The 19,197-nt window shown below is 40.8% G+C and overlaps 1 protein-coding gene across 1 annotated transcript; it reads left to right on the top strand.

Moving 5' to 3' along the window:
- The first annotated feature begins 10,009 nt into the window (after window positions 1–10,009).
- RERGL (RERG like) lies at window positions 10,010–18,038 on the top strand. Its single transcript, XM_027667116.1, has 5 exons — window positions 10,010–10,062; window positions 10,168–10,224; window positions 12,610–12,683; window positions 14,620–14,768; window positions 15,864–18,038. The coding sequence occupies exons 1-5, from the start codon at window positions 10,011–10,013 to the stop codon at window positions 16,144–16,146; spliced, it is 615 nt and encodes a 204-aa protein (XP_027522917.1). The 5' UTR covers window position 10,010; the 3' UTR covers window positions 16,147–18,038.
- Window positions 18,039–19,197: the final 1,159 nt, after the last annotated feature.

Raw genomic sequence — 19,197 nt, 5'->3', positions numbered from 1 at the left:
TCTTGCATGGGGAGAGGGAGGGCAAAAACAAATGCCATTTTCCAGGCATGGTCTAATGAATGCTGAGCAGAGGAGATGGTCCCTTCCCATGAGCTACTGGCCATGTCCCTGTTGTTCCTGGGAGGCTGCTGGCCATCCCTCCTGCTGGGGCACTGCTGGCTCATGCCCAGCTCACTGCCCACCAGCCCCGGGGCCTTTCAGCAGTGCTGCTCCCCGGGTGGGACAGCCCCAGCCCCTGTGGCTGCTGGGACTTGTCCCTCAGTGTTGGGCCCAGTTCTGTTTAATATCTTTATTGATGATTTAGATGAGGGGATTGAGTCCATCATCAGCAAATTTGCAGATGACACTAAGCTGGGGGGGAGTGTCAATCAGCTGGAAGGCAGGAGGGCTCTGCAGAGGGACCTGGATAGGTTGGAGAGATGGGCTGATTCCAGCAGGATGAGGTGTAACAAGGCCAAGTGCCGGGTCCTGCACTTTGGCCACAACAACCCCATGCAGCGCTACAGGCTGGGGACAGAGTGGCTGGAGAGCAGCCAGGCAGAAAGGGACCTGGGATCTGGATTGACAGGAAGCTGAACATGAGCCAGCAGTGTGCCCAGGGGGCCAAGAAGGCCAATGGCATCCTGGCCTGGATCAGGAACAGTGTGGCCAACAGGTCCAGAGAAGTGATTCTTCAACTCTACTCAGCACTGGTGAGGCCACACCTGGAGTGCTGTGTCCAGTTCTGGGGTCTTCAGTTCAGGAAGGATATTGAGGTGCTGGAGCAGGTCCAGAGGAGAGGAACTAGGCTGGTGAAGGGACTGGAGCACAAGTCCTATGAGGAGAGGCTGAGGGAGCTGAGGCTGTTCAGCCTGGAGAAGAGGAGCCTCAGGGGAGACCTCATCACTCTCTACAACTCCCTGACAGGAGGTTGTAGCCAGGTGGGGGTTGGTCTCTTTTCCCAGGCAACTATCAGCAAGACAAAAGGGCATGGTCTCAAGTTGTGCCAAGGGAGGTTTAGGTTAGATGTTAGAAAGAATTTCTTTACAGAGAGGGTGGTCAGACATTGGAATGGGCTGCCCAGGGAAGTGGTGGATTCTCCATCCCTGGAGATTTTTAAAAAGAGACTGGATGTGGCACTTAGTGCCATGGTCTAGTAACCGCAGCAGTAGTGGATCAAGGGTTGGACTTGATGATCTTGGAGGTCCCTTCCAACCCAGCTGATTCTATGATTCTATGATTCCTGGGGCAGGGCTCTGTCTTCAACGCTCCTGGATGTCATGAGGTTCTTAACTGGCCCATTCCTCCAGCCTGTCAGGGTCCCCCCCAGTGGCAGTTTTGCACTGAAGTGTATCAACTGGTACATCCAGTTCAGAGTCATCTGAAAACTACAGAAAATACAGAAGTGCAAGCTGTCACCTCCTCCAGGGCATGAACAGATCTCAGCTCAGCCCTCTGTGGGACTTCACTAAGTGGCCTCCAGGTAAATCATGACCTGTTAACCATCACTTTCTGAAACCCATCATTTTACCCATCTGGTTGCCTACCCATTCAGACCACTATGTCCCAGCATGGATGGAAGAATGCTGTGGGAGACAGCATTGAGGACCTTGCTAGAGTTGAGGCAATGACCTTAAACTGCTCTCCTCTTATTCACTATCTAGGCATTTTATAATAGAAGGCAGGTAGGCTAGTTAGGCATGAATTACCTTTGGTAAATCACGGTGCCTCTGATACCCCTGCTGACTGTTCCCAATCACCTTCCTCTCTTTTGTGAACCCAGAAACAGCTTCCAAGTGTACTCTTTCCACGATTTTCCCAAGAATCAAAGTGAGGTTGACTGACCCACAGTTCTTTGGATTGTCTTTTCTGTGCTTTTCTTGAGGGTGGGTGCAAAACACACCTTTTTCCAATCATCAAAGACATCCCAACTTCCATGACCCTTCAAAGACAGAGAATGCTTTCAGCAACCTGGGATGCAGACAAGTTGGTCCCATGGACTTGTTTAGCTATAATTTGCCCAACACTGTTTAAGCTATTTCAATATTGTAGCTGTGCTCTTCATCCTGCTCATGGCTACATATTCCCACATCCTTCTTTACACCACTATTTGTGATACAGTGTTGAGTCAATTCAGTTGAGTGATTCAAGATAAAACCAAATGCAATAACTTTTTTTTTTTAATTTATTTTTGTATCAAATAAGCAAGCCGATCCACTCAATCAAGGGCCACAAGACCTTTCTGTAGCAAGATTTATTGCTACAGAAATCACAGGAAGGAACAGAGGGTATAGTTGGATGCAAACTGCCTGCTATCAGATTAAGATGAACATTAAATCCTTTCTTGAGATTAATCTAAACCATGGCAACCACAGAGCTAGAAACAGTTCTGTAGTTTCCTGCAATGATTACACTCTGATACATTTAGCACATTGTATTTGGAGACTGACCATTTCCCACTGAGCAAGAAGTTATGAATAAATGTTGATTATTTTCAGTTTCAACTTTATTCTTCTAATATGTGTTGGCCACAACACAACTTAAAAGCACTCTGAACTTCACAGTAATAATCTAGCAGAAATTAAGAGTTCAGTTATTGCTTATTTATGCTGCGATCTAATAAAAACCTAATCTAAAATATAATAGTATGAGGTGTTATGTAACTCACAGACAAACATTATAACACATATAACACAGGCAAACATCAAAAAATACAGTAAATGCACAATAAGAAAACATAAAATCTTTAAAAAGAAGCTGTGTTCCTCCTTCTCACATCCCATAATGATTCAAGCCATGGATTTACAGTGAGATAAGCCTTGCTGGGGAAAAATAAATCCATCTTCTGCCTCATACACTGTTCAAACACACAGATTTTTGAGAACATATCTACAATCAAAAAAATGCACAAGATATGATTTTGAGAGTGTGGAGAACTGCCAATGACAAGGAACATGCTCAGCTGGAGTCTCCCTTCATCTCTAAAATGATGGAAGCAACCTCAAGCCTCTCTTGATTATTGAAAGAGCTGACATTAAACTTGAAGGGCCCCAAGCAGAGGGCAAGACATTATAGCTCAACACTAACAGCTAAAGTACTGTGCAGAAAGACCTTAACTTCCCTTTCAGATCAACATATCTCAGGTTTATTTGAGATAAGAACAGATGTGACGGCTTTTGATTGCAGAACGATTAAAATGCTGCAAATTCAAACACTGGTTTATCTCCCTGTAACTTATTGGAGAAGTTTCAGTAGGACTTTCATCACCACTAAACTGAATAAACATCAATGACCACTAAAAAGCATTTGCCAACCACAGTAGAAATAGGTTGGCTGTCATTTTCAGCCCTAAGCTTTAATAGTGACTGGCTCTTCAATCCATTTCAGAGTTCATTACAGTCTGTCTTTCCTACTTCACAGTCAGTGAAAACTTGTAACCTAATGCTTTGCTTGTATCATCTGTTCCCAGGCTCCTATTTCTTTCATGTGTTTTAGGGGAAAGAGGTCAGTGCAATTTTTGTGTATGGGATCCTTGTTTCTAGGTTGTAGGGAAAAAGATATAAATACAATTTGGATTGCTTTTCCAATATGGTAAATCTTCTTCACATCACAAAATCCCCATATTTTATTCCTAAGGAATTAAAAAACCCACCAACCTAATTAAATAAAGCAGTCCTTTTGTTCTTTCCTAAAAGAAGTCAATCCTTACTTGCTTGTAGGATGTAAGTTCATGGTTTTTTTCCTCCCATGATGAAAATTGATGAAAATGGTACAACTGCTTTTTCACTATGTATTTTTCTGAGTGTCATTTTTCTGACAGCTCATTAGTTGTTTTGAGGGTTTTGTTTGTTTGTTTGTTTGGGGGTTTGTTGCTGGTTTTGGCTGTTTTGAGGAGTTTGTTTGTTTGTTTTTGCTTTGTTTTTTGGTTTTTGGTTTTTTTTTAAATATGTGATCATACAAACAGGCAGAACACCAGAAAATGTGAAAATGTTAAGGTACATGATGCTACTCTTGTATGTTATTCTGGCCAGAACACTCCAATGTCTGTTAGTGAAATTACCCTTTGAAAATCGACACTGATCATCACTCTGAGGTTTTTAATAAACTTTCTTACCCTTAGGTCCAGAATCATTAGGAAAATCAAGATAGATTTTCTGTAGCTTTGACTGTGAACAAGAACTTGAATGAAATATTTCCGCAGTTGACTATTGCTTCATATTTTCTCCACACAACAAAACCTGAATGCTTCACTTTTACTTTAGTCTGTATGCACAACCCATGGCAACTATTTTAGGATCTCAATCAGAGAATTAAGAACCAGAACTGATTCTAAAAGAATAATTTTCTTTGATCAAAATTTTTACCAAATTGGAGATAGAAATTAAATTAAGGAAAAAAAAAATCAATGTACCAAATAACGTGGTGGCAAAGGTTAATCTTCCCTGGAATGTGAGGGTTCCTTACAGCAGTTTACTATAGCCGTTTGTTTTTTTTTTTCATTTGGTTGGGGTTTTTTGTTTGTTTTTTTTCTTGTATGAATAACATCAGTGACAAAGAATAAAAACTGATGTCACCTCTCAAGAGTTTTGCAATTACATGGGAAGTAGGAAATAAAATTTTAAACTCTTGCCCTGATTCAAGTCAAGGACTTGAGCCTGGTCTTTTTTAAAATTTAATATTTCACAATTACAAAGCTATTTAATTACTTTAGGATTATACTCCCTGTCTTATTTTAAAACCTTTGAAAAGCATATCTGAAAAGTAACTATTTTTCTTCCAATGCCAAAAGGGGACAAAAATTCTTCAGCATTTTGAATTATCTCAATAAGCAATGTTGCTTTCTGGCAATTTCCATTACAAAACCAAATTTCAATAAATGCTAGTACAGATGTGTTAAAGATGTGTTTTGTCTTTTTGTTACAAATGGAGCTGTGTAACGTGAGATAACATTCCCCTAGGCACTAAAAATAACAAAGTGTAATCTTTATGTTGGGATTTGGATATAAGCACCCTCTGCAAGCATTTAGCCTTGCAACTCACATTTTGCTGAACTTGAATTAGGTGAAAGGTTTAAAGATTTCTGTTTTCTGGGAAAAGGCTCTTATATGAGACTCAAGGAAAGCAGAATTCTGTCTAAAATTAGGATTTATAATAATTATATATAAGAAAGTTATATACCATTTAAAATCCCTTGCCTCTTGTCATTAACACCTTAATTATTCAAGAAGCATTTTTTAAAGCTTCCATATGGCAGTCCAAGCCATATGATGAGACTATTTTCATGCTTCAATATCTGCATTGCAGTGAAATGTAGAGGTCTTCATCGTGGGCCAGTCCCTTCATAGTTATACATTCAAAAGATAATCTGGGTCCCAAAGTTGTGTAGAACAGATGTCAAACAAATAGATTGTTTAGAAACAGAAACTCAACTTGACACTTTACCTTGCAGTCATGTGGTGTTGGTGTGGGCCCTAATCAACCCAAAATACACTGTTACCAAGAAACACACAAGTCTCTTTAAAAGAGTCTCACCATATTTTTCATGCTAGAAAGATATGATGATATCTTATAGATATAGAAAGATATTATAGCATGATTCATGCTATAAATGCTTAAGCCTAAATGCCTTAGTTTTCATTCCCACAATACTGACCATATACTATTCCCACTAGACCATGAGGTCTCCAAACTTTCTCCCTGTCACACTGTCCTTACCCCTAAAGGTTATCAGCTCAGAGTCATATTATTAGTCTGCAAAATCCTTCATGATACCATGGGGGATAGGCAGTTTCAGACTCTGGGAGAAATCTGTAAGGAGCTATGAAGTTTTGTTTTTCACATCCAATGGGACTTTTTTTTGTGTACTAACAGTACTTTCTCATAGATCAAATCTGTAATTTCTGCTAAAAAAATCCCAAACACTTTCCCATGGCCAGCAAGACAAAATTTCAATCACTTATAACAACCTACCTCCGAGAGCAGTTTACCATTTTTAGGAGGAAAATGGCAGTTTTGATCTATTTACACCACATAAACAGAGCAGATGGGATTATGCTCTGTCATGTCTTCTTCCCATCATGAATAATACCTTTGAGTATTCCACTGAGGAATGTACCCATGTCTATAGATGATGAAAATATCACATTCAGCTGAAAATCCCGTTGTTCTAGTTTTGTTAGTTTTGTTGTGGTTTTAGACATCTACTTGGCCAGTTCATGTGCTATGGGAGCAGTTGGAGTAGCAGATGTAAAATTTAAAGCCCTCCACCTGAAGGTATGGTGGAAAGTGGGCTTTAAAAGACAGGTCTTACCTGGAAGACATTATTCCATAAGCCAGAAGGGGACTAATTCTGCAGGGATACAAACCTCAGCAAGTTATAGAAATCCTATACCATACAGAGCAGGCACTTGCTTCAGCCAGTGGTTCCTAATTGTGCTTTTTGGATTGAAGCATTATTGTTGCTCACAAAGTACAAACAGTTATATACTATCAATTCCATCTTCTTTCCAGCAGCCAAGCTGCATGAAAAAGGCTAAAATGGAAAGTAAGTGTTTTTCTGATGTTCATTTTCTCCACAAGCAGTTTTGATTCTCAGAGATCTTGGCATCAGGCCAGAGATGTTGCAGTCTACAGAACTAGGAACGAAATGCAAAGTGACCCCGTTTGATCAGTGATCTGCAAAATTCTGAAAACTTTTAGCTTAAACAATTCAAAATCAATCATCTACCATGTTCACTAAAAAGGGAATTTTATCTGGTTAATCATTTATTTCCATTGTAACTATTAGAAGCCCACTGCTTTCCTAGCAGAGCTTTACACATGTAAACAAAGTTAACTCACTTGTTGCTTGAGCAGCACAGAGTTGACTCATTTTTGACCACCAGATCTGAACTCATACATAAACTTCTGCTCCCTAGATAGATGAACTGTTTTGTATGCACCTCTACCCTTGCAGAGACATTTGCATCCTTGGGTAATGAGGGTAAAACCATTCCAGGACAGACGGATTTGGCACTGGAAGGAACTGAAAGTGGCAGTTGTACAAGTTGCAGGTAAGGACAGTCAACACTAAAATGAAAAAAGAGGCTGAGGCAATTTAAAGAGGCATTACTACTATATCTACCACTATAGATATATAAATGCCAAATCTAGGTAAATAATCCATAAAAAAAAGTATGCTTACTTCGCATAATTTCTTCTAATACATTAAATGTTCCTTCAGGCTTAATGCAAATCAAAACATTTCAGTAAGATGATCAACAAAAGTGTTCATTGCAACTTGAAATGTCAAAAATGGCATTGCTTGGAGAGGTAAGCAGCTTTTCCTGTTATGTTTTGCGGGGCTGTTGATTTAAAAGAAATTTGAGATTTGTCCTCCGTATGGGAAGAAATTAAAAAGTATCTCTGTGAATACACTTGCAAAATGGAAATGCAGCAGTAATAGAAGAAAATGGACAGAAAAGTTTACGAATAAGAATAAAATTAAATGATTTAGAGTGGATGTTCAGGAGTTCCTTACATTATAAATTTTCTCAATTCCATTTAGTTCTGGGAAGGGAGGGAGAAAGACAGTCTTTCAGAAAAGAAACATTCATGTTTAATTTTCAATTAAAACTTAATTTCTCTAGTGCTTTAAGTTATATGCATACTGAATACATACAACAAACCATCTCAGTCTCCTTAATAAACTTTTTTGTACAACTAAAAGAAATAAAAGTGCCAGTCATTATATTCTTTAACATGTGCAATACCCCAATTTGGTTATCACATCTGCTGTCCAGGTGAGGGAAGTGCTCATGTGGTTAAGTCCATGCAGTGGGAACAGGAGAGCTGGATTCTATTTTTCCCTTTGCAGAGGGTATAAAATAAAGAGTTTGGACAATTTACATCCCAAATACAATGTTCTGTTTCCTAACACACCTGCATGAAGAGCTGTGCTGGCCCACTGTGCCACAGGGGCAGGAATGAGTGCCAGGGAGGACTACAACAAGCCAAGGTTGCCATAAAGGAACAAAGAGTAAAAACAAACCAAGGAGAAGAAAAAGCCATCCTGAGGAGTGCATCTTGAGCCCGCTTCAGACGAGTTATCCTCTGTTTTCCTGTACCATGGACCATTACAACTGCCTTAATCAGCCTTTCCATGGCATAGTCAAACTGCACATACTTCAACAGGAAATAAAGAACATTCCTGAGCTGTGAGACAGCTGTGTTGAAACCTCACACTTCTTAAAGAAACTTCAGAACCATTTATTTAAATCATCTGCAAAAAAGCCTCATCCTTGATAACGCACGCACATGGATAAGCAGGTTTAGACTTTCCTCTTGCAATGGTTTCAATGTATATGAAATAGCAAAATACTAAGTCGTGCCAGTTACACCAAATTGACTCCAGCCTAGTGATCTCAGCATCCTGCTATTTCAAAAACAAACGTTAAAATAGCCAAAGGTCAGACTAAAGTTCTTTTAGATATTAACTTCTGTCTTGTGAGCGAGCAATAGCAGAACAGGACAAGGAGGAATGGCTTCAAACTGAAAGAGGGTAGGTTTAGATTAGATATTAGGAAAAAAATGTTTACTGTGGGGGTGGTGAGGCACTGGGACAGGTTCCTGTGGGTGCCCCATCCCTGGAAGTGTTCAAGGCCAGGCTGGGTGGGGCTGGCAACCTGATCTATGTCAGGGGAATGGAACAAGATGATCTTTAAGGTCCCTTTCAATACAAATCGTTCAATGATTCTATTTAAAAAAAAAAAACAGATAAAGCAAACTAGAGGTATCCCCTGCTCCCACCTCCAGCCATTAGCAACTTTTCAGTCAGGGACTTTGGAGTCAAACTGCATCTGCCTGTTTATTCATACATATGTTTTCCTCCACTAAGAATTTCCTTCAGCTGTAACAAATACCTTGTCTGCCTATTTTCTTGAGCTCATGTAAATCTGTTGTACCTGTAATACCTCCTAGCAAGCAAACTGAAGCAGTGCTTTATTGAATGATTTACACGATGCACAACAGTTCCATCAGAACAGGGTAAAAATATCAGAATAAATAAATAAATATATTCAAGTTATACAAACAAAGTAAAATAATCATGAACACAGTAAGTATTCAAGTGTAATAAGGATTTTAAAGCAATTTGTTGTTCACCAGTGGACTAACTAAACCTCTGCACACAAGTATTTTATGCACTTTCAGAAATAAATAGCCATTAGAAGGACCTTTAGGAGCCTCAAAATGAAGAGGCACCGTAGACTCGGGATGTCTTTTTGTCAGGGTTAACCTTTTCTACCTCACCTTCTTCGTTATATTTTCTTGTTTCACAGACATGTTATATGCCTCAGTTGAACAGCACACAACACAGAACTTTAAATTCAACAAAAACAATCATAGGCATAAAAACGGCAGGCCCGCAGAAGTTTTTGCAAGATCAGAGGTTTAGTGAGTGACGAGTTTTGAAACTCGGAGCGGAGAACACCAGACAAGCTCAGAAAACTCATTTTTAGCAAGTTACCCCAGAAAGCACTTAAAATTAAAAACCAATCCCTTCGGTTTGTTCACTTTCACGCTCCTGGTACAAAATAGTGACAGCCTGCAAACAAAAACAAACAAACAACCCCCGCAGCTGGAGAACGCCTTCTCCTTTCCTCTTTGCTTTTTCTTTTTTAGTTTCCCCGCCCTTCTTTCCCCTTTTCCCTCCAGTTCCTAACCGCACTGAGGGGAGGAGGAGAAGGAGGCGAGGGACCCGCCAGCGTGCCTGGGAAGGTCGGCAGGAAGGCGACCTGGAGGGACATTTGCGCGGCGGGGGACGAGCCGGAGGGACTGGAGGAGGAGGAAGAGGAGGAGGAGGAGGAGGAGGAGGAAAGCGCTTCTTGGAGAAGCTGAAAAACACCTCCCCCCCCCCCGCAGAGAGCTGTGGCTTCCTGGTCGCCGGCGGGGCGGGGGAGCGGGCAGGAGGTGGGATGGTGGGCGGGATGCGGGGCGGTGTCGCCGCAGGCACTTTAAATCCGCGGAGCCGGCGGGCGCGGTGTGGCGGTGGCATGGCCGAGGTGAAGGTGGCCGTGCTGGGCGGGAGCGGGGCCGGCAAGTCGGGTAAGGGGGGAAACCCAGGGAGCCCCCGGCCTTGGCCGTACCTCGGGTTTGGTGCAGGGGGGCGGCGCGATCCCGCTAAACGTGGCGTGTGCTTCCCTCCCTTAGCGCTGACCGTGCGGTTCCTGACCCGGCGGTTCATCGGGGAATACGCGTCCAACGCCGGTGAGCGCCGCGGGACGGAGGGAGGGAAGGAGGGTTGGGAGGGAAGGAGGGTTTTTGGGAGGGCGACCCGGGGGGATCCACTCGGAGTTCCCCCGGGGAGCGCAAGACGCGGCGCTTCGAGTACTTATTTGATCGGGAAATCGGGTAAAAGCGCGGTTTCGCAGAACTTTTCGGGAAGATTTAAGTTTCCGCCCGGTTATCAGCGAGAGGTTCAGACTGAGTGTAAGCTCTGAGGAGGGAGAAGGACGAGCGGGGTGTCTGTGCAGGGATCGCCCCGAACCGGGGAAGGGAGGATAACCGGACTGCGAGTGGGAAGTGAGGGTGGGTTATTGTCAGCTCAGTCAGAGAGGAGGTGAAGAAAAGAGACAGACTAGGTAAAAATAAAACCAACAACAAACCCACCCCCAAACCTGTTCTATTGAATATCTGCTGTTCGGCTCCAGAGGAGAGGTGGAACGGATTGTTTATCGGGCACTGGTGGTGAATCAAAGCATAATGCGAAACCCCCAGCGAAGCAGGAATGCGCTGGTTGGATTGCTTTGTGGAAAGTCTCGCTGTACAGAGGACAGAAGGTCACGTTCGTGCCAGAACTAATACGCTGATCCTTAAGACACTTCTGAGGTCTTGGGAGGTGGCGAAGCAGGACTCGAACTTTCACATCCCGGGTCGAAATACTGTTTAACTGATGCACAAACAACTTCGGAAGTGTGCTGCCACCCTAGCTGATGGGCATGAGAAGTCCCAAAACTTAACATGTCAGAGAGATTGCTATCTGCCTCACCTTCCCTGCTGAAGTGAGGGAGTCTTTCCACATTTTTTTTCATGGGGATCAGAGTAGCTTCCAGTGATCCATAAGTAAAAAAGAAATTAGAAGTGCTAAACTGAATTGCGTTAAATATATCAAAATTAATTTATTATGAAGGGAGAGTTACAGTTGTATATTTATGCTCTACCAATACTTGTTACAATACAAACACAGACTGAAAAGATAGTTTGTGTTCCTGGCTGGCTGATCTAGATCTGAGCTGTCACATGGAAGTTGAATAGTGCTCTCTGTGCTCCATGTGTGTGCCAAGTCACCTGCAACTAAAAACAGGTTTCCCTGTTCTGAGCCTCCAGTACTGCAAGTGTCAGAACATTTTCATTTGTTAACAAATGTTCGTTGGAAGATATGTTCAGCACTATTTCTAGAAAGGAGGAAGGGGGAGGGAAGTGGGAATAGGGGTGGTAAAGATCATGCCACTGTTAGTGCAGTCAAAACATTAACTAAAGTTTTGTTTAATTATGGAAACAACCATAATTAAACAAATTAAGGGCTGCAGATTTTATTTTCTGATATGCTTGGGACTGATAGTTCATCATCAGATGAACTCTTACAACAAGTACAGAGAATGCTTAAGATCAACGTGGTCCTGAGCTGAAGATGCTGAGTTCCAGAGATTATAGACCTACCCTTCATTACACAGTTTTAAGTGGATTTTCTGTAGGGCAAATACCAGTTCATGTCTCTGTAGTTCAGAAACTGAGAAGTTATACTGCAGAAAGCCTGTTGATAACTAACTCAATGAACACGATCTGGTTACACTTGCTTAGAAACAGGCTGCTGGTGAAAACAATAGTGATGGTCTGTCTGCAATAGTGTTCCCAGTGTTGCTGGTGGAGAGTCCTAAATCTGAGAACTGACACTACAGAAATATTTTTGGACTAGATCCTAAGGACATGATCCTGTAAATACTGTAGGTCTAATGCTGCCTTGTATGAGAACTCTTAAAACACCAGATGTCATGATAAATAAACAGTATTGCTCAATAATGGCTTTTGTGCAGAATCAGAACTACAGATAGTCTGGCTGACTACTTGCGTAGTCCTGAGCCTTGGTATCAAGCTGAGTGATCACGAACATTTAGCTGATTCTGAGCATTGTGTATCCCCTTTCCCTCCATTTTAGAAGGGGAAAACTATGGTCTGAAAGTATTCATTGCACCAAAACTTTGATGGGAGCACTAAATTGAAATGGTATTGGTCTGCCTAAGGGGTTAGTTGTTGCAAAATGAAATATGTTTCTTTCCAATGTGTGTTCAAAAAAAGAAAAAGCAAACAGCCAGTCAACAACACTACAAAAAACCCCACACCAATAAAATAAAAAAAAAACCAAACAACAAAATCAAACAGAAAAACTCCTCTAACACTGAAAACCCCAACAAAGCCAAACCCCCTCCTCACCTGCAAAAGAAACAAATCACAGACAAAACCCCTTGAAAAACCAACCAAACCAAAGAGTACTCATGTAATCCTCAGTATTATCCAATGTCAGCATTGCTGCCTTTTCACTGTCACTCCAAGTCACTAACACTGATTTTCTTTGGATACTGTCTTATCTTTTAGAATGCATCTACACTAAACACTTGTGCCTGGATGGGAGGCAGATACACCTGGAAATTTATGACCCTTGTTCACAGGTAAGAATTGGTGGGAGGGGGCAAAGAAAAGCTGTTCTTCATTCTGTTTGTGTATATAGTAAAAAGGGTCAAGGGGTTACAAACTTCTTGTCTGCTGTTGGAATTTGTCCTTGCTGGCTTTCTTTTAAAGACTGAAATTTTATGGTTGCTGTGGCTCAGACCTGCTGAGTACTTTCCAATTTCATGGAAGAAGCCCTTCATTGTTTTGATTTTTCGTAAATGCCTTTTCATTTTGGAGTATTGCTAACAGAAATAACTTTTACCACTTTTGCCTTACTTAGGTAGATACAGAGATAAGTTATTGGATTACATGCAGTTTTCTCAAATACTGTAAATGGATGAAATTTTATATAGCTTATAGTTTATAAAGCAAGCAGTTTACTAAATGTCTGCAGAAATGGTCAAAGTAGACATTGCTGCTCCTCTTGCTAGTGCACTCTGAGCTGTCTTGTACTAGTTTTTACTGAGGAACAAGACCTAACTTTAGCTGTTTTCTGCTTTATTCCCAACTTCTTAGTGCCTGCACAGGATTAGGTAACAGGCAGAGGCAGTATTGCTTTTCTCTGGCAGGACAGGGTTTTGGAGGTCCTGTATCCCATGAGAAATGGGGAAGAAAAGCAGGTCCCAAGAGGAGACCAGAATGGGGCAGGAAGAGGAGCCATTTTTGTTTCTGCTTCCTGAAATCTTTCTGCTCTCTGAGGTTTTCCTCTAGTAGCTGGATTCCTGTTGTACAAAGCTCACCGTCCCTTCATCCATCTGAAAAACAGCTGTGACACACACACACGTCACCATTCCCACCCCTAAATGTGCTGCACAGTCCCCACAGCACTAAAAAAACCTGTTGTATTAAAGATGCTGAAGTTTTCAGACAGTTCTGGAAACTTGTTTCATCTTCCTCATGCATCCCCTTTCACTGCCACCTTTCAGTTACCATCCCTCACTGTAAGTTACAGCCTTCCCAATCAGATGTTAATGGTGCTACAGAACTGCACTGACACTGAGCCAGTCAAGGCAACCAGGTTGGGATATCACTGGAGAATATACATTGCAAGTAGCAAAGTACTAAACTGCTGAGGGACCAACTTTAACAGTCCTCAGCTTGCTATTCAAGGTGGGTTTTCCACAGAGCAAAAGTCAATTTTTAATCTTTTTTTTTTTCCTGATCAGCTTCCAGTATTTCATCTATTTTGGGTCACATGGTTCTGCTAGCTGCACCTAAATCATCTATGGGGATAAGCTAATTTAAAATAGTTTTGAAATTACATTCCTTTGCTTAATAGGACAGTTTGCAGCTGTTGCTTTCTGGAAATCAGAAGTGTTACAGTTTCTTGCAGTGAAGGGACCCAAGGATTGGTATAACCCCATTGTCACTAGAGCAGCTTTTGTCACTAGTTTGTTTTAAACTCACCTGCAGATTGATGGGAGATTTTTTTTCTAGCTGTCTCTAGAAATTTATCCTCGGATAGTGTTTCAGACTTGAACAATTCAATGAAGAATCAAAGCAAATGAAGAATCAAAGCAAATGAAGAAACCAAAGAAAGTCATTAATCTTAGTGTAGTCAGAATATTAGAAACACGTAAACCAGAGCTATAACCAGAAAATGCACAAATATCAATGGCTCCTGTATGTTTCTTTCACATGTAACCCTGCAGAATATTCAGCATAAGCAGTGACTGTACAGGTTATGCAATTTTACTGTTTAAAAAAAGCATAGTTTTTTCATAATTTGTTGCTAATCCAAAGTGCTGTCTTTACTGATGGTTATATATTAGGCTTTTGGAGCATTATTCAGCTGAATTTGATAACAATACCTAGGCCTATTAAATATGCTTTGCAATAAAAGGTACAACATTCTCACATTCACAGTGACAAAGAAAATGCTCTGATGTGACAATAGTAACGTTCTTTTTGCATGTGAATTTGAACTTCTTTCAGCCACAGCGGGGGAAACTCTCCCTCACAGACGAGCTCCACTGGGCTGATGGATTTATCATTGTTTATGACATCAGTGACAGAGCATCATTTGCGTTTGCAAAAGCATTGCTGTACAGGATCCGAGAGTCTCACATAGGAGTTTGTAAAAAGTAAGTGGCATTATTTTTTTTCCCCTCAGCAAACATAATAAAGAGCTGAGAACGTTTCTGTGAGCTCTAGGCATCCTAGTAGCAGTTAAAATCCAGCAGCATCCAAGTGACATAATGCAATGCCAACAACAAGGTACCTGGAGGTAAAATGTGTGGCAAATTGCAATCTATTTCACTGTATCCTATGCCAAGTACATCAGGACTTTTGTTTTGCTTTCTTACAAAATTGCTATTTAAATAATTGCCATAAATCTCTCTGCTGTGATTTGCATGGCTATAAAGCTGGCAGTCAGTCTGTGCTTTTACTCACCCACCTATGTGGGGGTTGAAGGAAGCATTTCCCAACATATAGAAGTCTAATACCATGGATGTCTCTTAAACTGCCTTTAGCAGTGACACTGACATTATTTGTGCACACGGGTAACCACATGGTAAGAAACAAACTACTTTCAAGAAGAACCTCCCAAATTGCAAGTCTGAGTACGTGTGGTGGTGTGTATTCCTACCTCTGTCAGCTGAGGTGCTTTCTAAACAAATGAGAATGAAATCCCTTTCTTATATCTGGAGAGGAGTAAAAAATCAAAACACTTTACTCTCTGTTTTACTGCTGAACTTTCTTAATTCTGAAAGGAAAAATTTTAGCGGAGCTTGGAATTAGGTTTCCTGTGTTTCCTTCTAAGTTATGACAGTGACACTTGGTATATTTCTTGGACTCTATTCTGTTACCTGCAAATGGGGATAATGATCAGCTTGCTTCTTTGTGAAGTCCAGGTGCTGACAATATACTCAGCAGTATAGAGGATGAAAACAGCAGTGGATTAAAAATACATTAATTCATTGAGTAGAGGAACCAAAATGAAAATGTACCGATAGAAAATAACTGGTCTGGAAAATCCTTTGACATTTGACTGTGGCAAAGGGAAAACCAGAACTCTGGCAGAGTTGGGGTGCTGGTTGGTTCTTTTGGATTTTTTTTTTTTTTGCAGTGCCTATTATCTTGAACATACAGACTTCTCATACACGCTGAATATAGCACAGCATACAGCACAGTATTGTCATACATCTTTTCTCTAATTGGAACCTTTTTGATTTCAGAACGGTCGAGTCGTCTGTATTTTTGGTTGGTAATAAACAGGATTTATGCCACATGAGGGAAGTTGGCTGGGATGAAGGACAGAAGCTGGCAATGGATAACAAATGCCAATTCTGTGAACTGTCTGCAGCAGAACATTATCAGGAAGTTGTGGCGATGTTCACGAAAGTCCTGAGGAATATCACTTCAAATTTCAAAGTGAAGGAAAAGAGACGACCAAGTGGATCAAAGTCAATGGCCAAGTTAATCAACAATATGTTTGGAAAGAGAAGGAAATCTGTGTAGAAGATGGTTAGTCTTGAAGTAGGAACAAGCTGAAATAATGGAGCAGAGGCAGCTCTTGGGATTCAGTGAATTTCCTCCAAAGATTGGTATCTGGAGGAGTAAGACAGTAGAGACCAAAGGTGGGAAATAGTATGGTCAAGTGAATGGTCTAGACCTAGAAGACCCGACCTTCTGTTTCAAGTCCTACTCCAGATTTACTGTGTTTAGGGCTGTACCACTTAAACCGTAAGCTGTTCCAGAGGAGAGTTTGATTCTGTATTTATTCAACACTGACATGGTCTTGGGTAGAGCTTCTAGGTGCAACTAAAGTACAAACAGTTATTCCACAGAATCACTTATTTGGAAAAAGATCATTGAGTCCAAACGTTAACCTGACACTGCCAAATCCACCACTAAACCATGTCCTTAAGTGTTCCATAATTTCTGATAAACTCAGCCTTGCTGACCAAAATCTTAACTTCAGAATTCTGAGAAGCAGTTGAGTTTTATGTGCAAGAACATTTGCACTGAAGAAAAGCAAAAAGCTGTAGCTGCATGTGATAATGTGTTTGCATTTCACTGAAGGAAGGATGGCTTAGAGCATTGTGTGCCTAAGACCTACTGAAAGGCTTATGAATTAAATGCTTGGTCACCATCTGCAAAAGTTATTTACCTGCAAAGCTGCCTTGCAGAGGCACCAGAAGTAGGAAAGCAGATATATAAAGCAGTATTGTCTCCTGTTTCGGTATCTTTTTTTTTTTTTTTTAAATGAGTGATGAAAGAAAGTAGAGAAGGTTGGGAAATGTGGGAACTGAAATGTTAGTGAAATGTTAGTCAGTGAACATTGGACTGTTTTGGCAAGGTCGTTATTTAGTGAAATAATTTTACAACCAGGGACAGCATAAGGCCAGGGCTGATCCTTTTCACAGCACAGTTTTTGTGAGCTTTAACAAAGTTTCATTACCTATAAGGTGGATGTGGCCGTTCAGTTTTAGATGGGTGCAGAAGCTTGGAAAGCACGTGGACTGGTAAAGAGCACGAGTTCTTTAGGATGTCTGCCTGGATTTAAAGGTCAACCTGCTGGTAAGACCTGTGCTCACACGGAGTGTTTTTCCTAAGGACTGATGTCTTTACAACTAGTCATCACTGTGGTATTGAAATGCCACTAAGCACTATGTTAGCTACACTTTTCAAATGTGGATATTAAACATCAGATGGGTCCAAATGCATTGTCAGTTGACATTCAGAGCTCTTACTGTAGACATCTAAATAAGGGATTAGCCCAGCGTGTTTGAAAGTGCTGTGCTCATACAGAAATTATGGAAAGGAAGAGAGTGATCTGAAAATGAATTACTGCCTCCTGTCCATTCCAGGGGACAGCTAGGATTCAGTCTTTGAAAGCTGCTGAGTTGAAGCCTACCTCTGCTCTGAAATTTTACCTGCATTGAAACTAGTAAGATTACTTTGATTTTTGAGTGTTCACCCCCATAAGATGGCATAAGAAAGCTATATAATCTTAACATTACTGTTGTAAAATAATACTAAAGTCCGTTTTAATAAGTTTTGACAAAAGATCACATTTTTTTTAAGGAAAAGATACTGTTTATTTCACTTGTTATAAGACTACAAATATTGGAATATAGTTCTCAGTTGGCAGGCACAGGGTTGCTTTATTTTTATACAGATGCTGCTCTGCAGTATCAGGAGCAGTGTATTTAACTGTACTGTCCATATCTATGAAACTGAACTTGAAGACTACTCATGTACACCCTTCAGCTTTCCAGCACACACAGGATTCCAGAATGACTAATAGACTGTTGTAGCTGTATCTCACCAGTTCTGGCATTGCCAGATTTGAGAACTCTTATTTGTATTTACTGCTCCGGTACTAAATAAACTGGATATAAGATGGATGTACTGATGTGCTTTTTTTCCCCACCTTTACTTCTATATAAAGCTACAGACCTTTTGTTTTGACTGCTGCACAATGGAAGCACCATGCAGATATGGAATTCAAATTAGAGAAAGTAAATCTGGGAATCAGACACTTGGCATAATGGTGAACCTCTGGCTGTGATTCCTGAACACAGTGAAGAAGCCTTCAGGTACCTTTATGCAATGGAGAGTAGAGAACCTTTTAAAAACATTCTTTATCCTATAAGAATCAGTCAAGACAGCTACAGAGAAGCTAATTAGTTTTGCTCATACTAATGGGAATGTGGACTTCCAGACAGGTTGGAACCTGTAGCATACCCCATAGCCTTACTTCTCTTTTTGTCTAGATGGGGTAAGTGTTGGAACAGAGAGTAGCTGTCTTCTGGCTCGTGTGCTAGGCTGTGCTCACCTGGAAACCAACTGAAACACAGGATGCATTTAGGCTTGAGCATACCAAAACACCCACTATACACATAATTTGATGTTCTTAGCATCAGGATTTCAGTTGTCTTTTATTACTGGTAAGTGCAGATGAGCAAGAGAGCCAAATTTTAAAGCATTCTCCCATTCTATTTTATCAATATTTTTTAAAAGCGAAGGCCTTTAGAAAATACTTAAAAGACCAATAAAGACTGATATATATATATACATATTTTGCTAAGTGCTCTTGCAGTTTTAATACTTAATATGTTAACTGGTGCAGCCACATTGCAAACAAAAAATCAGCAAGAACCCTGCTTGCATCACACAGTAAATGATGTAAGTGATGCTTACCCTTGACAGTGACATCACCTAGAGCATATCAAACTCATTGAAGAGTGTGGAAAGGCAGCTATTTGTATTGCCACCCTATCCTTTCTCACCAAAAGATTTTGAAATTGCCATACAAGAGTTAAAAGTTTCTTGCTGTCATGCCTGGAAGTCCTTGCTTATATGAACTTTCTAGTTTCAGTAGAATTTTGCCTGAGAAAGGCACTCGGAATTGATGCTTTCTTCCTGTCTTCAACTTGTTTTTACTTCAGAAACAGTGACATAAAAGCAAGGAGATTCTACTGAAGTATGAAGGTAATAGCCCCTGGCTCCCAAATGCTGTCTCTCAGAGAGGTTTCAGGGTTTTTTTAAGCTATTTCTCACTAT

This window comes from Corapipo altera, unplaced genomic scaffold (assembly GCF_003945725.1).
Source record: "Corapipo altera isolate COAL_440 unplaced genomic scaffold, ASM394572v1 1, whole genome shotgun sequence".
Lineage (NCBI taxonomy): Eukaryota > Metazoa > Chordata > Aves > Passeriformes > Pipridae > Corapipo > Corapipo altera.
This window is presented reverse-complemented; position numbering and strand designations above follow the sequence as displayed.

Excerpts from the sequence above, each read along its gene's own strand:
- RERGL (XM_027667116.1), top strand. The coding sequence starts at position 10,011 with ATGGCCGAGGTGAAGGTGGCCGTGCTGGGCGGGAGCGGGGCCGGCAAG. Across the intron at positions 10,063-10,167 it reads GAGCGGGGCCGGCAAGTCGG|CGCTGACCGTGCGGTTCCTG; the intron begins GTAAGGGGGGAA and ends TCCCTCCCTTAG. Across the intron at positions 12,684-14,619 it reads TTTATGACCCTTGTTCACAG|CCACAGCGGGGGAAACTCTC; the intron begins GTAAGAATTGGT and ends AACTTCTTTCAG.